This window comes from Hyalella azteca, unplaced genomic scaffold (assembly GCF_000764305.2).
Source record: "Hyalella azteca isolate HAZT.00-mixed unplaced genomic scaffold, Hazt_2.0.2 contig16068, whole genome shotgun sequence".
Classification (NCBI taxonomy): Eukaryota; Metazoa; Arthropoda; class Malacostraca; order Amphipoda; family Hyalellidae; genus Hyalella; species Hyalella azteca.
This window is the reverse complement of record NW_025945895.1, coordinates 19,801-36,881: the sequence shown is the minus strand read 5'-3', so window position 1 is coordinate 36,881 and position 17,081 is coordinate 19,801. Positions and strand designations below refer to the sequence as shown.

The 17,081-nt window shown below is 44.2% G+C and overlaps 1 protein-coding gene across 1 annotated transcript in view; it reads right to left on the bottom strand.

Annotated features, from left to right (window-relative positions):
* Positions 1–302: 302 nt before the first annotated feature.
* Positions 303–17,081, bottom strand: part of LOC108682222 (mucin-17) — a 28,273-nt gene continuing 11,494 nt past the window's right edge. The window contains exons 8-9 of the mRNA XM_047884728.1: positions 7,371–16,749; positions 303–7,153 (exon numbers count right to left, since the gene is read on the bottom strand). Of these exons, the coding sequence (XP_047740684.1) occupies positions 4,833–7,153; positions 7,371–16,749 (11,700 nt within the window). The 3' untranslated portion in view covers positions 303–4,832. The remainder of the gene's footprint in view (positions 7,154–7,370; positions 16,750–17,081) is intronic.

Here is a 17,081-nt window from a genome sequence, read left to right as displayed (position 1 = left end):
TGTGACAGTTGTATCGGTAGAGTAGAATAAACATGAAGTGTTAACTTCATGCTTTTTTATATCGTATATGTTTTCGTATCGCATTCGCTATGAGCAGCTCTGATACTGAAAAGACTACAAATCATCAAATGTATAATCGTAATTTGCTATAATTTCGACGAGTTCTTATATAAACGGTAAAATTGCATCATGTTTACGTGCCTGAGAATTGCTGAACCAGCGCAGGCTGCCATGCATCACCACATAATGTAGCTATTATCTGAAGAAAAGCCAACTTTTAGGTAACAGATCAAGAGTGTTAATTTGATTTGAATAATTTATTAAAAGACAAAACTGCACTGTAGACGACGCCGTCCTACTCGCTGGCGATAAATCTTGAGATTAGCCTTCAAAATTCAGAGGTTCTCAATCTATAATAAATAAGATGGATATACGCCTTGAAGACTATCACGAGTTTTCTCCGCAAGCTCACAACGCGCTCTTTCATGAACACCAAGTAATTCCCTTTATTATGAAACATGTCCAGCCGCTCTGAAATAGTATTCGCTACGGTACCTACTAAAACATGAAATCCTCGTGAAACGGCGAGAGCAACGCTATATCACTCCAGTAATATATAAATCAAGTAAGCTAATACTCAGGTAGTTCTAAAACAGAAGCGGGAGTGGCTGAACAGGTAATTTGCTACTTGATCAGTAATATTTAGCACTGAGAACCCAAAACTCCATCTCTCGCTTAGAAAATGAAATGCATGGATACAGCCGACTGTTAAAATAAGCATACGATATTGATTGAAAAGAAAAACATTACGTCGTAAGAATCTGCGCAATCCGAGAATATATGATTATCAGCCCAGGAAAATCGAAAGACTACTGCGGCAAGCGCGGTACAAAAAGAAACCGATGCGAAAGAGAGCCACAATAACATCAAAGTGAGAACTAAACAAATAAATTGCCATCCCTATCGAGTAAACGCAGATGAAAAATTCATTTTAAAAAATGCAGCGCTTACAAACATAAATCATTACCCTTGAACGACCGCCCAAGATACCAGAAACAATGTGAAACCATCGAATGGTTAAAAAATTAAAATAATTGAAGGCAATATTTATCATCAACGCGCAGAAAATCTTCAGATATTTGTTAAAATATAGCAAATAATCCGTTCACTCAATCTCTTTTCGAACAATGGACTAGAAAATCACAAAACAGCACGCACTTCACGTACGTAAGTTCTCTCGAAAACTACATCAAGAAAACCAAAGGAAGAACCCAAGAGTAATATTTTATGCAGCGACTGTACGGACTAAGCAAGGGAATCATTTATACACAACAATGTACACAAGCCGCTCTTTACACTTCACAAATGGCTGTACAGATACACGAGTAAAGATTGGAGAAAATATCTCTCAAGACCAACTACTATTCCTTTAGCTAAACATTAAATAGTTGGAAGATTCCGTAGTAAGCTGAAATAATAGCAAATTACAAGCGCCCGCTACGAAATTAAGAAAAAACATAAGACGTTCTTTTGGAGGCTATGGTCGACACATTTCAACCATTGAGAGGCAGTACTTATTTGTACATTGGCCACTACTACAACGAACAGCTCAAAATTTGTACAGAAATATACAGACCAATACAAGAAGAATCCGGCGACTTTCTAAGAAGTAAACACTCATTCCTATGAGAAGCTCGCAGTGTTGCAAAATGTCTGCGAACATTCAAAACACGAATAGTAATATCTTTATTTAGCAACGTTTCGCTCGCACATCTATTCCTAGTCAAGCACAGTAGAATTATGAAAAGAAAGTGGGTAAGCTCAGCCCTCGTTTAGTTACATCACTAACACGAATTAGTTTACTCCGTGCTACTCATCCACAAATGCAAGCGGTGCCGGTGCACACATCTCGAGATTACAGTGAGTAACGTTTATCACTGTGTGCTACTAATGCCCTCTATATGTTAAACTCGCCAGCCGAGTTAAGACTAGTTTACACTCGCCGAACCTGAGGCATCAAGTCTTGGAAACGTGCAAAGTTTTGCGACAACACTTCAAACGCTAAGCAGTCAAGACAATGCAGAAAACGAGTTAGATACGGCACGCGTTAGCTTGAAATACATTTAAATATCTTAGCATCGATTTACAGCAGGCAAGGACACTGTAGCAAAGTAACTCGAAATGTAGAACATCTTTGAGAATCAATTATATATAACCGTATCGAGACGATCTTTACGCAAAGACCTGCAAGAGACAAGTGCAAAAGACATGGGTCCTATAATACTTTGTGACATAATTGTGATCTAGCTATCAATGCTTATTCGCTGAGTTAAAGCTATCACAACTACTGAACATGCTAGACCATTAAGTAGTCTAACTCAACACCTGGCAAATAAACTTCAGAAGTTATTTTTTCATAAAATCCCTGCTGAGAAGATAGCCTCCAGCTATAGTCTCAATCGCAAGATCTTTCCGAGGAAAACAATTACCTAAACATTTTGCTTGACAGAGCGTCAGATAACGAAAAAATGTTGAAAAATACACCTGATTTAGCTCATAACTGGATTTTTGAGAACACTTCCTAAGTACTTCAACACAGCAAAATTTAAGCTTGAAGAGTTCTGAATAATTCCAGATGCAGATCCGGTCAATCTTTTACAAACGATAAAAATTCGGTCCGTCATAAACAAAAATCCAAAAGGAAAAACCAACAGAAAATTCGCACGAGTGATATCCGAAATTTTCATCGGAGAAAATCACTTTTCATAAATATTTATAATTCGTGCTCTCATAGTTTGAACTATAACTACGTGATCACCCATGCAATCTACGAGAGTGGCGGGTGGGGTGCTCGTTAAACGTCACGACCACGAGCACAAAAGCTGATTGCGAATGCATCAGACAAATCATTCAGGATGAATTGGATGCTTTCAACAATGGCGCTTTTGCTAATATTTATATATAAAAGAGTAGGTCATAGACCGTTAGACACATTTAATCGAGTAGATCATAGACAAACTTGTACATGAATTGCTCGAAAAATAAGGTTTTTCGAGATTTTCTCATTATTAATTGTTGTAAAATATGAAGAGAGATACAAAATCACGTCACAAAGGTAAAGACAAGATCATTTTTATTAGAATATTAGAGTTCTAGGAATAAATTAAATTAATTGTAGCAAATGGAGAACCACGAGGTTCTTAAAAAATTACACGGCACTTAACACACGACTTACTGTAGAATACAATAAACTAAATGAAAATCTTAATGTTACAATAAATCTAATGAATACATTAACGTAACTCGATGAAAATGAAGAAGGACGGTGAGTAATGATGAAATAAGACCATGAGATAACGAAGAAATAGCGAATCCTTCGTCATACGAATAATAATCTCTCCTTTGAAATGTGAACTTCCTCCCGCTAGTCTAGGCGTTTACGAATTTGCAGACTAACGAAATGCAAAAATACATTTTGTAAAGGTTGAAATACGTGAGGCGCAAGGAGTAGTAGATGACGTTGCTGGATAAATGCCTGGACTTGCAAGAACTTGCAGCAAAACAAAGTTAACATTAATTAATTTAGCGAATGGTGATACAGCTATATTAAACGATTTTGTAGCGGCAAATTACAATTCGTACGCTTGCGGTGAAACAGAAAGACTTGTCATTTATATCGCGACATAGAAAATCATTAGCAGTAAGATGAATAGTATAAATAAATACAATTACGATGAAGATGAAAGAGAGAGTGGTGTTTAAATACAGGCGGGAAATTAATACAACACTCAAAGTGGCATAAACTAGTAAGAAATAACAAAAAAAAGTGTAGTGAAAAAAGTGGCTCATAAACTCATGAACAACCAAACAAAGAAACAAATTCCATAAAAATCACGAGGAAACAAAAACGGAGAATAACAATAAGGAGCCAAATCGTCAGACGAGGGCCGTCAGACGAATATTACTAACGCAATGGTAACCCATGAGCGGTCGCCAAAAAACAAGATTATTCCACTGGCGAGAGCGCAACACAAATGCGGCGCACCGCATCGCTCAAAATATACATAAAAACAAAATACGTAATGATGGTCGTATAAACTTCACCCTCAAATACTTCCTCTCAAAAATTTCCGATTAAACGATTTCAGCTCTCACTATAAGAAACAGAAGAAACTCGCGAAACGTTTGAACCATAACAAACAAAGCGTTTCGACTAATCACAAACCAATTTATATTAGCGAGTAAAAATGAGAAACGCGTGAGAACTTTCGAATTTTACTAATATTTTGTTTAAATTAACAAATTACTATCCTGCACTTGTAGTGAGAAATTCTGTGAAACATGACGTTAATGCACGGAATTTGCAAATACCACCAAGTTCATGAAGTTTTGAAATAGTTTAAATTTAGAATTTCCAATACCGCCAATCCACTGGACTGAAGGGATGCTCACTGCAAACTGGCACCAATAAATGTTATTAACATTGTTCTGATTTCTCAACTCGCAAGAAAAAATTAATCGAGGCATGAGAAATTTTCAAAAAAATTCCCATTGTGACAGTGAAACGTGGAGAAAAATTACTAAAGGGAATGGCGCGAGGACGGACAAACTGTTTAATATTGAAACCATATGGAAACTGTCCAACCAAGACATATTTAGGCAACATATGTAAGAAGCAACAGGTAACGAAACGGTCTGGCATATAGTATTAACTTAATTAAACGAGCGTGAAGTCATTAAGCTAGCGTCAGCACCACGAGGAGGTACAAAACAATACATTCGATCTCGAGTCCATTGAAATTAATAAACATTCTACAATGATTCTACGATCATCACCTGCGCTTATCGTTGACTTTGGTATCAGCACCATCAGTAATTTTATTCATACGAGCACTCGTTCGCCGACCAAAATTTGCGTTACCCTTCTTTTGACTAACTGGTGGTAGGCTCGATGATTGGCAGACAACATCTCCAGGGGGCGAACTTGAGCTCTGAGGTATCGAAGATGAAGTAGAATGAGACTTTGACTTGGACGAAGATGGACTTTGGGTACTCGTCCCTTCAGAGGTCTCGGCAGTGGCCGACGAGGTTGGAGGTTCGCATTCGTGGTTACTTGCTAAACGAAAAGATGCATTAACGGAGCCGGAAACAGGATGACTTCCTCCGGCTCCAGAACAGCATGAGCATCTTTGTTTCTTGGCGTGGTCTCTATTGGACGCCCGTCGGGTTGTCATGCCTCCAACTGGGGATGGAGACTGACAAGGCAATGAGCTTTCCAGTCGTGAATTAGATGTTAATTGTAAAGGTGCAGCCGGGATATTCGAATCCAGTGGTGTGTTTGAGGAATCAGGGTTGCCAGTAGCGTTCACTTCAGAGCCGCACCGACGACGTTTAACACTGGGCGTAACACGACTCTCACGCAGTAAAACTTTCTGAGACGGAGAGTTCACCGAACTTTCACAGCCGTTATCAGAATTGCTGCCTGTCTCACGTGATTGAGTGAGTAACGATGCCACTGACGCGTGAACATCGCTCGCTGCTACATCAGAGCTTGAAGCGATGCTCTCCGAAGCAAGTTCATCTTTTTCCTCTTTCAGGCGTTTAAACTCGCCTTCGTGTTCAAGATCAGAGTTCATCTGATCGCTAGGTCGCTTGCGACCCAAGGATCTCTTACCTCTTCCGGTGAAGGTTTTATCATCTTCAATCTTAGGTGCAACATCGTTTAATTTACGTTCTTCTTCCACATTCGTGTCAGACAATTTCGACTCTGAAACTTCTTCAGACTTAACTTCTGTTTGAACAGTTTCATTAAGAACTTCTTCAGATTCTAAGCTCTTTTCTAGCGAGACATACACGAGATTTTCTTCCATTTCCGGCTGAGGTTCCGCAGCATTTGACTGATTCTCATAGTGATGATTATTTTCTACATTTTGTGGAGAAACGTCGACGTCGTTGGCGTTTCCCGCTTCGTTTAAATTATCGTACGAGGGAGGGGCATCATTCTCGTCTTCCGAGTTGCCGCTGTTGAGAAGGGCACATCGGGGAGGTGATGAACCAACGTTCGTAACATTACTCACTAAAACGCTTTCAAACCTCCACGGAGTTTCACGAATTGGCTCAGTAATGCTGTTGGAGAGATATTCACTGCAGGAGATATTGCAAATATTCGAACTAGAATACGTGGAAGATCTGTTAATGCCACGCTTACTGCCTCCAATGGTTAAACTATAATCTTGTCCAACAGGACTCGGGCATGTGGAGGATATGTTCCCAATGTGATCTCTAGTTGAAAACGACACTCGCTCTTGAAGCGAATCAGCGGCGGAACTAGCGTCAGGAGATGGTGAGTCGTCACCTTGTTCAAGTCCTCCATGTTGTCGACTACCCGTCTGAAATGGCGAGTCTTCACTGGCACTCGAAGAAACGCTTGCACCGTCACCCTCCATTGAGAATAGCACAGGAAAAGGCGTAGATGAATCACACAAAGTGTCAGAAGAATGCGGCACATCCAGTCCCATGTTAGCAGATAAAGTGTCATGTATAGTTGGACTTTGTGCCATCATGGAGTCGGCCGACCGTGGGGACCAGGGCAACAACGTGCCTGTGGTAACCAAATCACTTAGAGCTGGGGAATGAACTCGTCCTTCCATCCCCGCTACGAGGGGCATAGTGTCGAGACTGTTGAGTGCAGGCCCCGACCCGTCTAAATACACGTCCCCAGACGGACTCTGAATGAGAACAGACCTGTTTGCGGCACCGTGTTCGACACCGCAAGTCGCGTTAACCCCACCACTTACACATGATGGGGAGCTGGAGCCATGCGGTGACTGGTAAACTGACGGGGAGAGCGGGAAATGCATGTCTTGCGACACAGTAGGAGACTCAGACGACTGTTGTTGGGGGTCAGAACCATCTGGTCCTGATATTAGTCCGTGAGGTCGCTGCATGCGATGCTTTGCAATATCTTGTGCATCTGTTTCTCCCCGATCAGAGAGCGACATTTCGTGAGGCAAAGATATAGACGTGGTTAGGTGGTGGAGCTGATGTTGCTGTTGCACCAAAGAAGGTGAGAGGGCAGCGTCAGTCATGTAGGCGTTTTGCAGCTGTTTGGTTAGCGTCGAGGGACTAGGAGGAACCTGTACCTCTTCACCACCTGCGATTAATTAAATTTGAGTCAAATTATATAGAATATTGATCTAAAATTTAAACCTATGACGAAGTGCAAAAAAAAAACAAATTTGAGCTTACTGTGACAAGCATGAAAAAAAACACGAATAAATTTGCTGCATTTTATTGGCGTATATAACAATCATTAACGTGCAGTCATCGAGATCCATACGAGCATAAAATAAGCAAGAAATAGGACTCACTTAAATCACTTTTGAGCGAGTCGAGGGAGCTGGTGCGGCCATCAGAAGAGACAAGCATGGCGCTCCGCTCGTTGCGATCGTCTCGTTGATTTGATTCGCTGTTATCGAGGGCGGATCTCTCCGCCGAGTACACTAGAGTGTCCTCAACAGTCCCGCGGTAAACAGTCGCGCAGTCTTCCGAGACGGCTCTGTATAGCCCACCGCCTTCTTCTGCAATGCTGCTCTGGAATGAACCGCGACTGTCTTCATTGGCACCAGCTTGAACCGATGTTGAGGGACTTGGAGCTGATGATCCACCTGAAGTCGTGGTGACAATTCCAGTACTAGCATCCAATGTATAGAGGGTAACGTTGTTAATGGAGTTCTTGGACTGATTTGCCAACGACACGGCAGCGGCAACAACAGCGGCGGTTTCAGAAGCAACATTGCCTGGTTTCCTGCCACCGGATGTCCCGCTCGCGCCTATGCCAGATTTTGCACCTCCAAGAAATGGTTTTGCGAGAGTGAAGAATGGAGGCAATGATACTCCATCACTACTTTGGTCCGAGTCGCAGGCATCCTCGTGAGTGATGGTGCTGTCTAATGTACGAGCCACCGTACGTTTGATAACTCCAGGACTGAGAATGTTTGCATGCTGTGGTTGTTGCTGAACTACAATAGCTTGTTGCTGAGGGATTACCAGATGACTGCTTCCTTCTGCTCCTCCGTGAGATGCTCGATGAATGATGGTTGAACTGCCAGGCATAATTGTGTGAAGGGTTGCATCACTTCCGCTTGTTTGAATCACCTTACATGAACCACTCTGAACAATTGTGTGCATCGTAGATTCCCCCGAGGTTACACTGCTAGTGTTGCCTGATGTCATTCCGGTTTGTTGCACACCTTGCGACCCACCCGACAAAAGGGCACTTGATGCACCCAGTTGCACGACTTGACCAGTGGCTGTGTGAATAACTTGTTGTCCAGGCTGTAGGTGAACGAGTGCTGTCCCGCTAGTGGAATGCACCACCTGCTGTCCCCCGCCAATAGATTGAATTACCTGAGTAGCGCCGCCGCTGCCTCCAGTCCCGCTGATTTGGTTCGCTTGAACGAGTTGACCAGAGTGAGTTTGCAACAGGACTGTCCCACCGCTCTCGCTCGTGCCTATTTTCTTCCCCACGATAGACGATTGAGGGTTGCCACTGAGAAGAGAGGCAAGATGACTTTCCATGATATTAGACATGTTGATGTGGCCTTGAATGGTAACATTAGGGGGCGGTCCACCAGAGTGGCTGCTGCTAAGACCGTGTTTCGTCTTGTACAACGGCTGGCGGGAGGTGATGGCCGTCACTTTACTACCAGTGCGGATGAATTGCACTATCCGGCCTCCGGTAGCGATGGTCTGAGGCAAAGTTTGTACACTACCAACTGACCCAACAGGTGCGCTCTTTTCCGTCTTGACATTGGACACAACAACGCAGGGTGAAAGACTATCTTTCTTTAAAATAATATTTACTTTTTCGTCTGCATTGCCACTATAAGCTGGACTGACGAGACCGCCTGTACTCTGAATGAAGGAGTCTCCAGAAGCCAGACCCTCAGCCACCAAATTACCAGGCGTGGAGGTAGCCGAAGTCGCGGGGCTAGGAGAGGCACTAGTCCCAGGATCACTGGCAACAGGGCTGTTAGTAGAAGATCCGTCAATTTTCTTTCCACTTGACGAGTTTTTCTTCTTTCCGGGCGACTTAGAATCGCTGCGAGAAGGAGGGCAATTTTTTCTATTGCGTGGAGCTGGTTGCTGCTGCGGAGTTTCCGCTAACTGCATTTTATATGCATCCAAAATTTCCTGGACGCGCGCTCGAATTTCGGCGTTGTCCTCCACTTGGGGCTTGGCCACTTGAGGTTTAGGCGGGGCTTTCGGAGGGGGAGGCGTTTTTGGATTAGTAACTGAAGAACTCGACGGTGTTGAAGTAACAGTTGGGATAGACGTGGACCCAGCATGGGATGCAGTTGCAATGGGAGTTGGGACAACATTAGAGGCCCCAGAAGTCCCAGCAGCAGCAGCAGCTCCACCCGGAGGGACCACAGTAGTATTCGGCACAATTTTAGGCTTTGAGACAGCTTGGGGTTTCTTCTTGCTTGGAGTAGAAGATGGAGATGAAGCAACGGACGAGTGAGATGATGTGGTTGAGAGAGCGGGAGAAGCAGGAGGCTGAGGGTGTTGAGGTATATGGTGAGGAGAATTGGCAGGTCCAGTGTTAGGATTTGCCGTCACCACGCTGGGACTGTTGACGACAATGAGCGTACCACCGTGCGTTGTAGTCGGTAGTGATATGTATCCTGTAGATGAGCTAGAAGAAGGTAACGAATAAACGTAACTTTGAGTACTCCTGACGGGAGTTTCATTTGCCATGCTCAGCAATTGAGCAGCGATCATGGATTCTTCAGAAGAACCTGTAGTTGTGGCGGCGACCGGCGTCATAACAACTGGGAAAGACTCGACGGTTGGGACAACTTCATCGTCATCTTTGGTAGATTTGTTCGATACTTTTTCAAAAACCGATTCAAATTCTCTCAACTGTTCGAGTGTTTCCGAGCTGACAGCGCTTGAATGTTGTAGAGGAAGAGCACCCAGAGACGAGTCTTGAGACGTGCTCGCTGAAGCCACAGAAAGAACGGCAGTAGTAGGTAAAGACGACACAGTTGCTGTACCACCCAAGTTGTTCATTACTACTTGACTCACAAGTTGTCCGGCCGTATTTTTTACGGCCGTGGTCTGTGTTTGAGTGCCCACGCTCTGCACAGTTGTAGAGGCATTCAATTGTCCAGCAGTTTTCAGGTAATGCCGGTTTAGTCGCTCAGCAAGCCCTTCGTCGGTAGGTGCTCGATTGCTACGTATTTGAATATGGGCGCGATCTGGAACATCAACTCGGCGCTCACGCGATGCTTTCTCCTGCATTATAGCATCTACGGCGGAGCCATGGCCCGGCTGCGGTGGCCTAACAGTGCGTATTACAAGACCACAAGGCGCGCCAATTGATCGAGCCGTGCCAGACTTAGAAGTCGTTACTTTAAGAGGTAATGGCTCTGTTGTTAGACCGGTATTTACACCACCGCCACTAATTGTAAGTAATTGGGTTCCTTGCGGCTGAGATCCTATTCCTTGCAAGGTTACTGAATTCGGTACTACAAGAGTGCGCACTATTTGTCTATTCTGCACAATCTTAACATTTTGTAATAGATTGACGTGACGAGCAGGAGAACCGAGGGAAGATGTCGCAACAACGGCAGTGTTAGTCCCAGAAGTACCAGGTCGACAAACAGTGCCTCCTGTGAGTGAACTTGACCCACTGGATTTGATTACTCGCGTGCCAGCAGGAAGTCTAATATCCAAAGCTGTCGAATGCACAAGACCCAAGCCAGTGGTACCGTCGCTTGTTTGAACATGAATCAGTTGAGCGGGCACTAAGACCTGTTGCAGACTGGACGCAACATCGGATGTGGCACTACCAGGACTGAGAAGGACGCCATTACTTGTTGCAGACGACCCAGATGTCAGAAGTACATTGTTCGACAGAGTACCTCCTGAGCTCAGTAGTACGCTGCTGCTTGCCGATCCTCCGATCATCACCGTACCTCCTCCACTGCCGACACGGGCAACCCCAGTATCAATTAGAGATGCATTCGCTGTGTAGAGAGTTTCGCCGCTGTTATGACTGCTCACAAAAACATTTTCCCCTCCTCTCATTAAAAACGCCGAATTCTCAGTGTTACTGGCTTCTGAGAACGCCAGCCCTATATTTGATTCCCCAGCACTTGATGAATGACTGTGCATGGCCGGAGAAGAAGCAGCGAGTCGAACCTGACTACCCGAGGTGATGACAGTACCAGAGCTGAGTAAGCTGGCAAGGGGAGAGCTGGTAGAAACCAAATTAGTGCCAGTGTTATTCACATCACTGCAGGTATTCGTGGTTGTTGTTGGTACGTTATTGTTCTCCATAGCGGAAGGTCCGCCCGTACTGGAGACTCGGATGTTTATGGTTCCAGAAGGTCGTTTGGCATGACTATCCCTCAGGAGCGTCTCAAGCATACTCGTGCCGCTAACCAATCCTCCATTCGAATGACCTCTGCTTACGGTTGATGACGTTCCTGCACTGTTTTCACCTCGAGTTTGGTCAGAAGAAATAACCAGGTCTCCATCAGAGGAACTATTGGAGCAGCCACTGCCGGTACTGGCAATACTGGAAGTAGACGTAACAAAAACCGTAGATAAAGCCACATTGCTTGCAGCCGCAGACGAGGTAATCAGCACAGATGTACTCGAAGGAGAAAGGTCATTTGCAACAGTAACACAAGAGCCCCCGAGTAAACGGACGCCACTTACCCCCGATGCAGCCAGCACCCGGCCAAGCAAACCTCCTCCTCCACTTATTAAGCTGCCCCCATGTCGAGTTGCGGCATTGGCAGATGTGGTCACATTGATTGACGAGCTCATGGATTCGTCAGCGTTACTAGAGTTCAATAAGTGAATTTCTGTATTAGATGAGTGGTCCCTCGGTTGGGATGCCACGGTGGAGGCGGTTGAGTGAGAATTCTCCCTCTCATCACCAGGTGCCCTTCCGAGGGTTCTACCAATGTTAAGGGCACCTCCAACCAACGTGGCATAATCTAAAGGGGCCGGCAAAGCTTGGGACGCAGCATTTCCATCACTGTTAGACGCTATGCTTTGCTCTAAAAAATGTGATGAGCTCATGGAAGTGTTGGGAAAATTTGATAAGTTCGGTGAAGCTTCACCAGACGATGCAAGTTCTAAGACAGATGAAGCATCTAAAAGACTTGCAATGGTAGGAGTGATATTATTATTGCCGGAGTGGTTGCTCGTAGAACCCAGCGAGCCTTGACTGTTGGATCTTCCAGCAGCCCCTGAGACAGAAATACTTTCCTGATCGAGGTAAACTTCTCTGGATCCCCCGCTGTTGCTAGCGTCAGAATGGGTAAATACTTGATTGCCGATACCGGAAGACAAGATGATGCCGTCGCGGTCATTTCCTATAGGAACCATAGAGGCATTAGCCTGACCGAGGTTTGAATTGCTAGTGATAACAAAGGTGGCAGTTGGAGATGACATGGAGCGATATGACGAGGTGGCGCGACCAGAACTTCTGATGATGCTGTTGGCATAACTCGCTGAGCTGATCATAGCTGAAGGCGTAGAAGCAAGAGGATGTGCAGAAGACATGGAAAGTTGAGATGCATTGCTGCTCACAGACATCTGAGCAACTGAAGAATTCGCCGAATGAATGACTGAAGATGTAGTTGAAGAAACATTTTGCGCACTATAGCGAGAAGGTCCAGTGATTGAGGTTCCACGAGAAGCTAAAGCCCCTCTAGGTCGTACAACGTCGGCGCGATTAGAATTATTTATACCGCCACCATTGTTCATCCCACTCGGGCCAGCCCCGGCATGAGAGGAATCGTTTTGATTTTTGCGTACAACAGTAGTTCCCTTAGGCAATACACGTCCCAGTCCAGCACCATTCTTGTCGGGGACAATATTAGGAGTGGTGTGAGTGACAGGCATGGCCCGGATAGGTGGACGGATGGCGGCACTCAGAGAACTAAATCCGTTGTCATGAGACATAATTCTATTCAACACATTTTTTTGAGCACTGGCCAAAGGTTGTCGGTTGTCAAAAGGATAACCAGTAATCTTTCTTTTATCGAGAACATCTTCGACTGGAAGTTGTTTCCTTGTTATAGTCACGCTAGAATTTTTGAAGAAAGCTTTCGTTGCTGCCAATGCACTGCCATTTTCTTCTTGTCCCATGAGAAGTTCTGCAATAGCTTCAGCAGTGAGAGGATTTTGTGATGTCACTGAATTTTTTCGGGAAGTGTTATTATTACCAACACTTTTAGAGAGACTCGCAGATAGAGAAGAGTGATTTCTCACAGCAGGATTAACAGCATGATTGATTGTTCCATCGTTGCGCGTGCTGTTACTTCCAAAACCGGAATTGTTTCCATGGTTGTTCGTTCGTCTGCTATCACCGTCGCGTGCACTCTGGTAACCATGCCCTCCTGTTAGAGAAATCAAAGGGATAACTCGGCCATCATTGGTTTTGTACGTGCACCGAGCAGTCGAGGCACTAACGCGGGCATTAGAGTTGTGAGATGCATACAAGCATCCTGAATAGCGATAATTATTGCTGTCAGGAGAATGCATCGCGGAGCTGGGGTTCGACGAGGCGACCGAGTATTCTGAAGTGTAGTTATATCTTGCATCAGTGTTCGGTTTGTACAGAGAACATGAAGAGCTTGATACAGACGATGTCGGAAGTTGACAGTGTTCCACAGGAGAGATGCTTGGATTGGTAACACTTCGTGCTGTCTTAGTCTGGATATTCTGATGTGGTGCTGGAAAATGTTGCTGTTGTATTGGAACTCTAGAGCTTGAACATTTCCCGTCATCCATCTTTTCTTGCTTGAAATTTTGCTGAAAATTTTGAAAAGTAAAGAGCTTCTCGAGCCGAAGACGTTCTGATAGGGCCCGATCTCTCTGAATATGCTGAGGACTTTTGATTCTTTTAGAACTGTACATGGCAGACTTGATTGTGCGGACAGAATGAATGGCGTCTCGAGGCTTCAATAATTCAACAATTTCAGGTGATTCTGGTCTTCTATTCGAGGTATTTGATGACGACTGCAAGGGGTTGTGGCCAACTAAACTTTGAGAAGAATTCAAACCAACAGATGATATGGCCCGTTGTGCAGGAAATCTGACAGGGGTTGAAGCTTGAATAGATTTCCCTCTAGGTTTTCCAGAAAGAGAGCTGATGTTCATCATTGCACATCGAGAGCCAGTCACTAGAGATTTCGGTATTACGCTTGATAATCCGGCACTGGGAGGAACACCATTACATTTTTTAACCTTATCTTGGGATCCTAGCTGAGGTGCTTGACCGTGTTTTCGGAAAAACCTCAAGCTGTTCGGGACGTATTTTTTCATCATTAGCGAACGAGAAGAGTTTATATTTACACCTTTTGTTTGAGCTTTTAAATTTATCATTTGACTACCAATGCCAGGTCCCTTGCACGATATCATTACGACGTCAGGAGCAATATCAGGCTTGTTATCATTGCTTTCAACAATGTCAGCTACGTCGCTGTCTCCAGTGTAATTGTCTTGACTATCCTCGTTAGTGCTGCTGTTGCCAAGGCTTCTGGCATCCTGATGGAGCCTCGAAATAACTGTCTCGATAGTTTGATCGATTCTCAGTCGTTTTCTGCGATCCTTGTGACTCATCTTTACAGCTCTTTGTTTTCCATCGCTAGTGTTCACCCAACCGCCGTCCGAGGCTCGTCCTGACCGATTCTTAATGACACGAGTTGAACCTTCACAGTCTGAATCAGAATCAGCACTGCGAAATTTTTGAAATCCTCCTGAATCATAATCAGAATCGGAATCATAATAAGACGACTTGACCTTGCCTCTACCTCTGCGTGATCGAACATCACTGAAATTACGATTTGAAAGAACCATAGTTTGGCCGGTTTCGGTGACGTGGATTTCTGAGTCTTCATCATACATAAACTGTTCATAGCCTTTTTCTATACCACTGAATTCGTCTATTTCAATCGAAGGCAAATGTCTGAACTGTGTGTAGTCAAGGTCGAGATACTTAAGCTCTGTGGTCAAGTTCTTGACAGCATTGGAATCGACAATATACTGTTGGCAAAGAGGACCCAAATGCCTCCAACCATACACCCAAGACAGACCCTGCCATCGAGGGCTACTCAAAACTACGGCCAAGTCATCACATAATTCCTTAGGAAGACCAAGTTTGCTTTCTTCTAGAACTTCTCCAGGGTTGGTTAGAATGTCACAGTTAGCAGCGAGAGTTGAAGTTGCAGGTATCAGGGAATGTGAGATTGGATCGTCTTCAGAAGTATCTTTATCCTGCTCATTTGAAGTGGTTGTTGCCGCATCTTCAGGAGTATTAGGGACGTCAGTTGACACGCACGGATCAGTGTCGATACCTCCGTCAGCAGCTTCTTTTCTTGGAACCAGAGTATTATGAAGGGAAGTTTGAGAATCAGCAGTTTTTAATGCTAACAAGTTCGAAGCTGCACAAGTAGAATCTTCAGGCGTAGGTAGCACGGCAGTTGCTTCAGTGGAAGCTTCACTCCCCGGGGTGGTTACTGACTTACACTCGATAGTGGAGGAATTTTCACCTGAAACAGATGGGCAGTCTTGACTTGAAGCACAGAAGCCGATTTCTTTTTCATTTCGTTCCTGGTCTTTGCTCACCATTTCAGAGGAAGTAGCACATTCGGCTAGCTCAGGGATTTTTTCCACATTGGAGGTGGAGACTGCAACTATATTAGGTGTAGGGGTTGTGGATCTCAAAGTGCTCGATTCAGAACATGGTTCAAGAGAATCATTGGCAGAACAATCCTGCACTAGTTTGGTAGTAATGCTTTCATTCTCTTCCCACTTTTCTTCTCCGACGAATTGACGCTTGCTCGCATCACTTAGAAATTCATCATGAACATCATTTGGATCTGTCTTGGTTGTCTGCACACTCTCAGTAGGAGGCTGACCGGTGTCCACAACAATATTTACACAACCTACTTCCTGAGGTGCTACATCGAGATCTGGGCTGCTGCATTCTACACTCTGAGAAAGGTTTCTGGTGATTGGGGTTTCTTTAGGGGGAGAAAGTCTTTCCTCGACACTGCCATCACCAGGAGTATCTCCATCATCTGCACAGGAGGATAAGCGAGCAGGACTTGTGTATCCAGGAGAAACACAACCAGGAGAAGAATGGTTTGCAGACTCTAATCCCGTGCGCGATATTGAGGGTGTGATGAGTGCAGTGGGATATTCGCCTCCTTTAGCTGTCAAGTTGTCTTCATGTGCTGACGAGCTCAAGCCTGCTTGGAGAGAAGGAGATACAGCAGCAATTTTAGTAGGACTACATTCGGGATTCTCAGCATCAGTGAAAAGCTGTCTTTTTGTAGCACTAGAGCGTTGGGCTTCTTCTTCAGACTCATTTTTCTTTTCCGGAGTAAGTTCGAGGAGAGAAGGACCTGTGACTATTAGTTTATTTGGACTAGATGATAGCTCTTGCTCAGCAAACTGCTGCAACTTGAGCAGTATTTCCTCGGTAGGGTGCAAACTGAAAGCTGTTAACACACATTCTCTGGAAACCACGGCATGCTTTTCAAAAACACTTGCAAGTTCCAGGAAACCCATGCTCATACGCTGCTCAACGTCGGACACTTCTTTGCTGTTGTCATCCTCAGTGAGACCAAGTTTCAGCGTCTCCAATTGATTCATGTCCAATGTCAGGCCTCTTATGAGCAGCTCTATTACTAAGCTCTGTAGTTGATCTCCACACTGTCAACAAGAATACTTCATTAATAAAGAATTTAGCATTCGACAATAGTCATACTCTTTTACAATAATGTTAGCATAGTTTCTTCAACGTGTATCAGTTTGGAACAACTGTTATACTTATATCAACTATGTTTCCTTTTTAATAATCTACCAGTAATATGGAGCCTTTGAACATTTATTTGTGTGGAACGTAAAATTTTCTTCAAATTCTCCAGCTTTTAGAAGACCAAATCCAAAATTCGAACTAAAATGCATGTTAAATGAAGCATGATGTATTCAACTGTAAATGACAAAATCTTTCACTATATTGCGAGCTAGATTACATAAAAAAT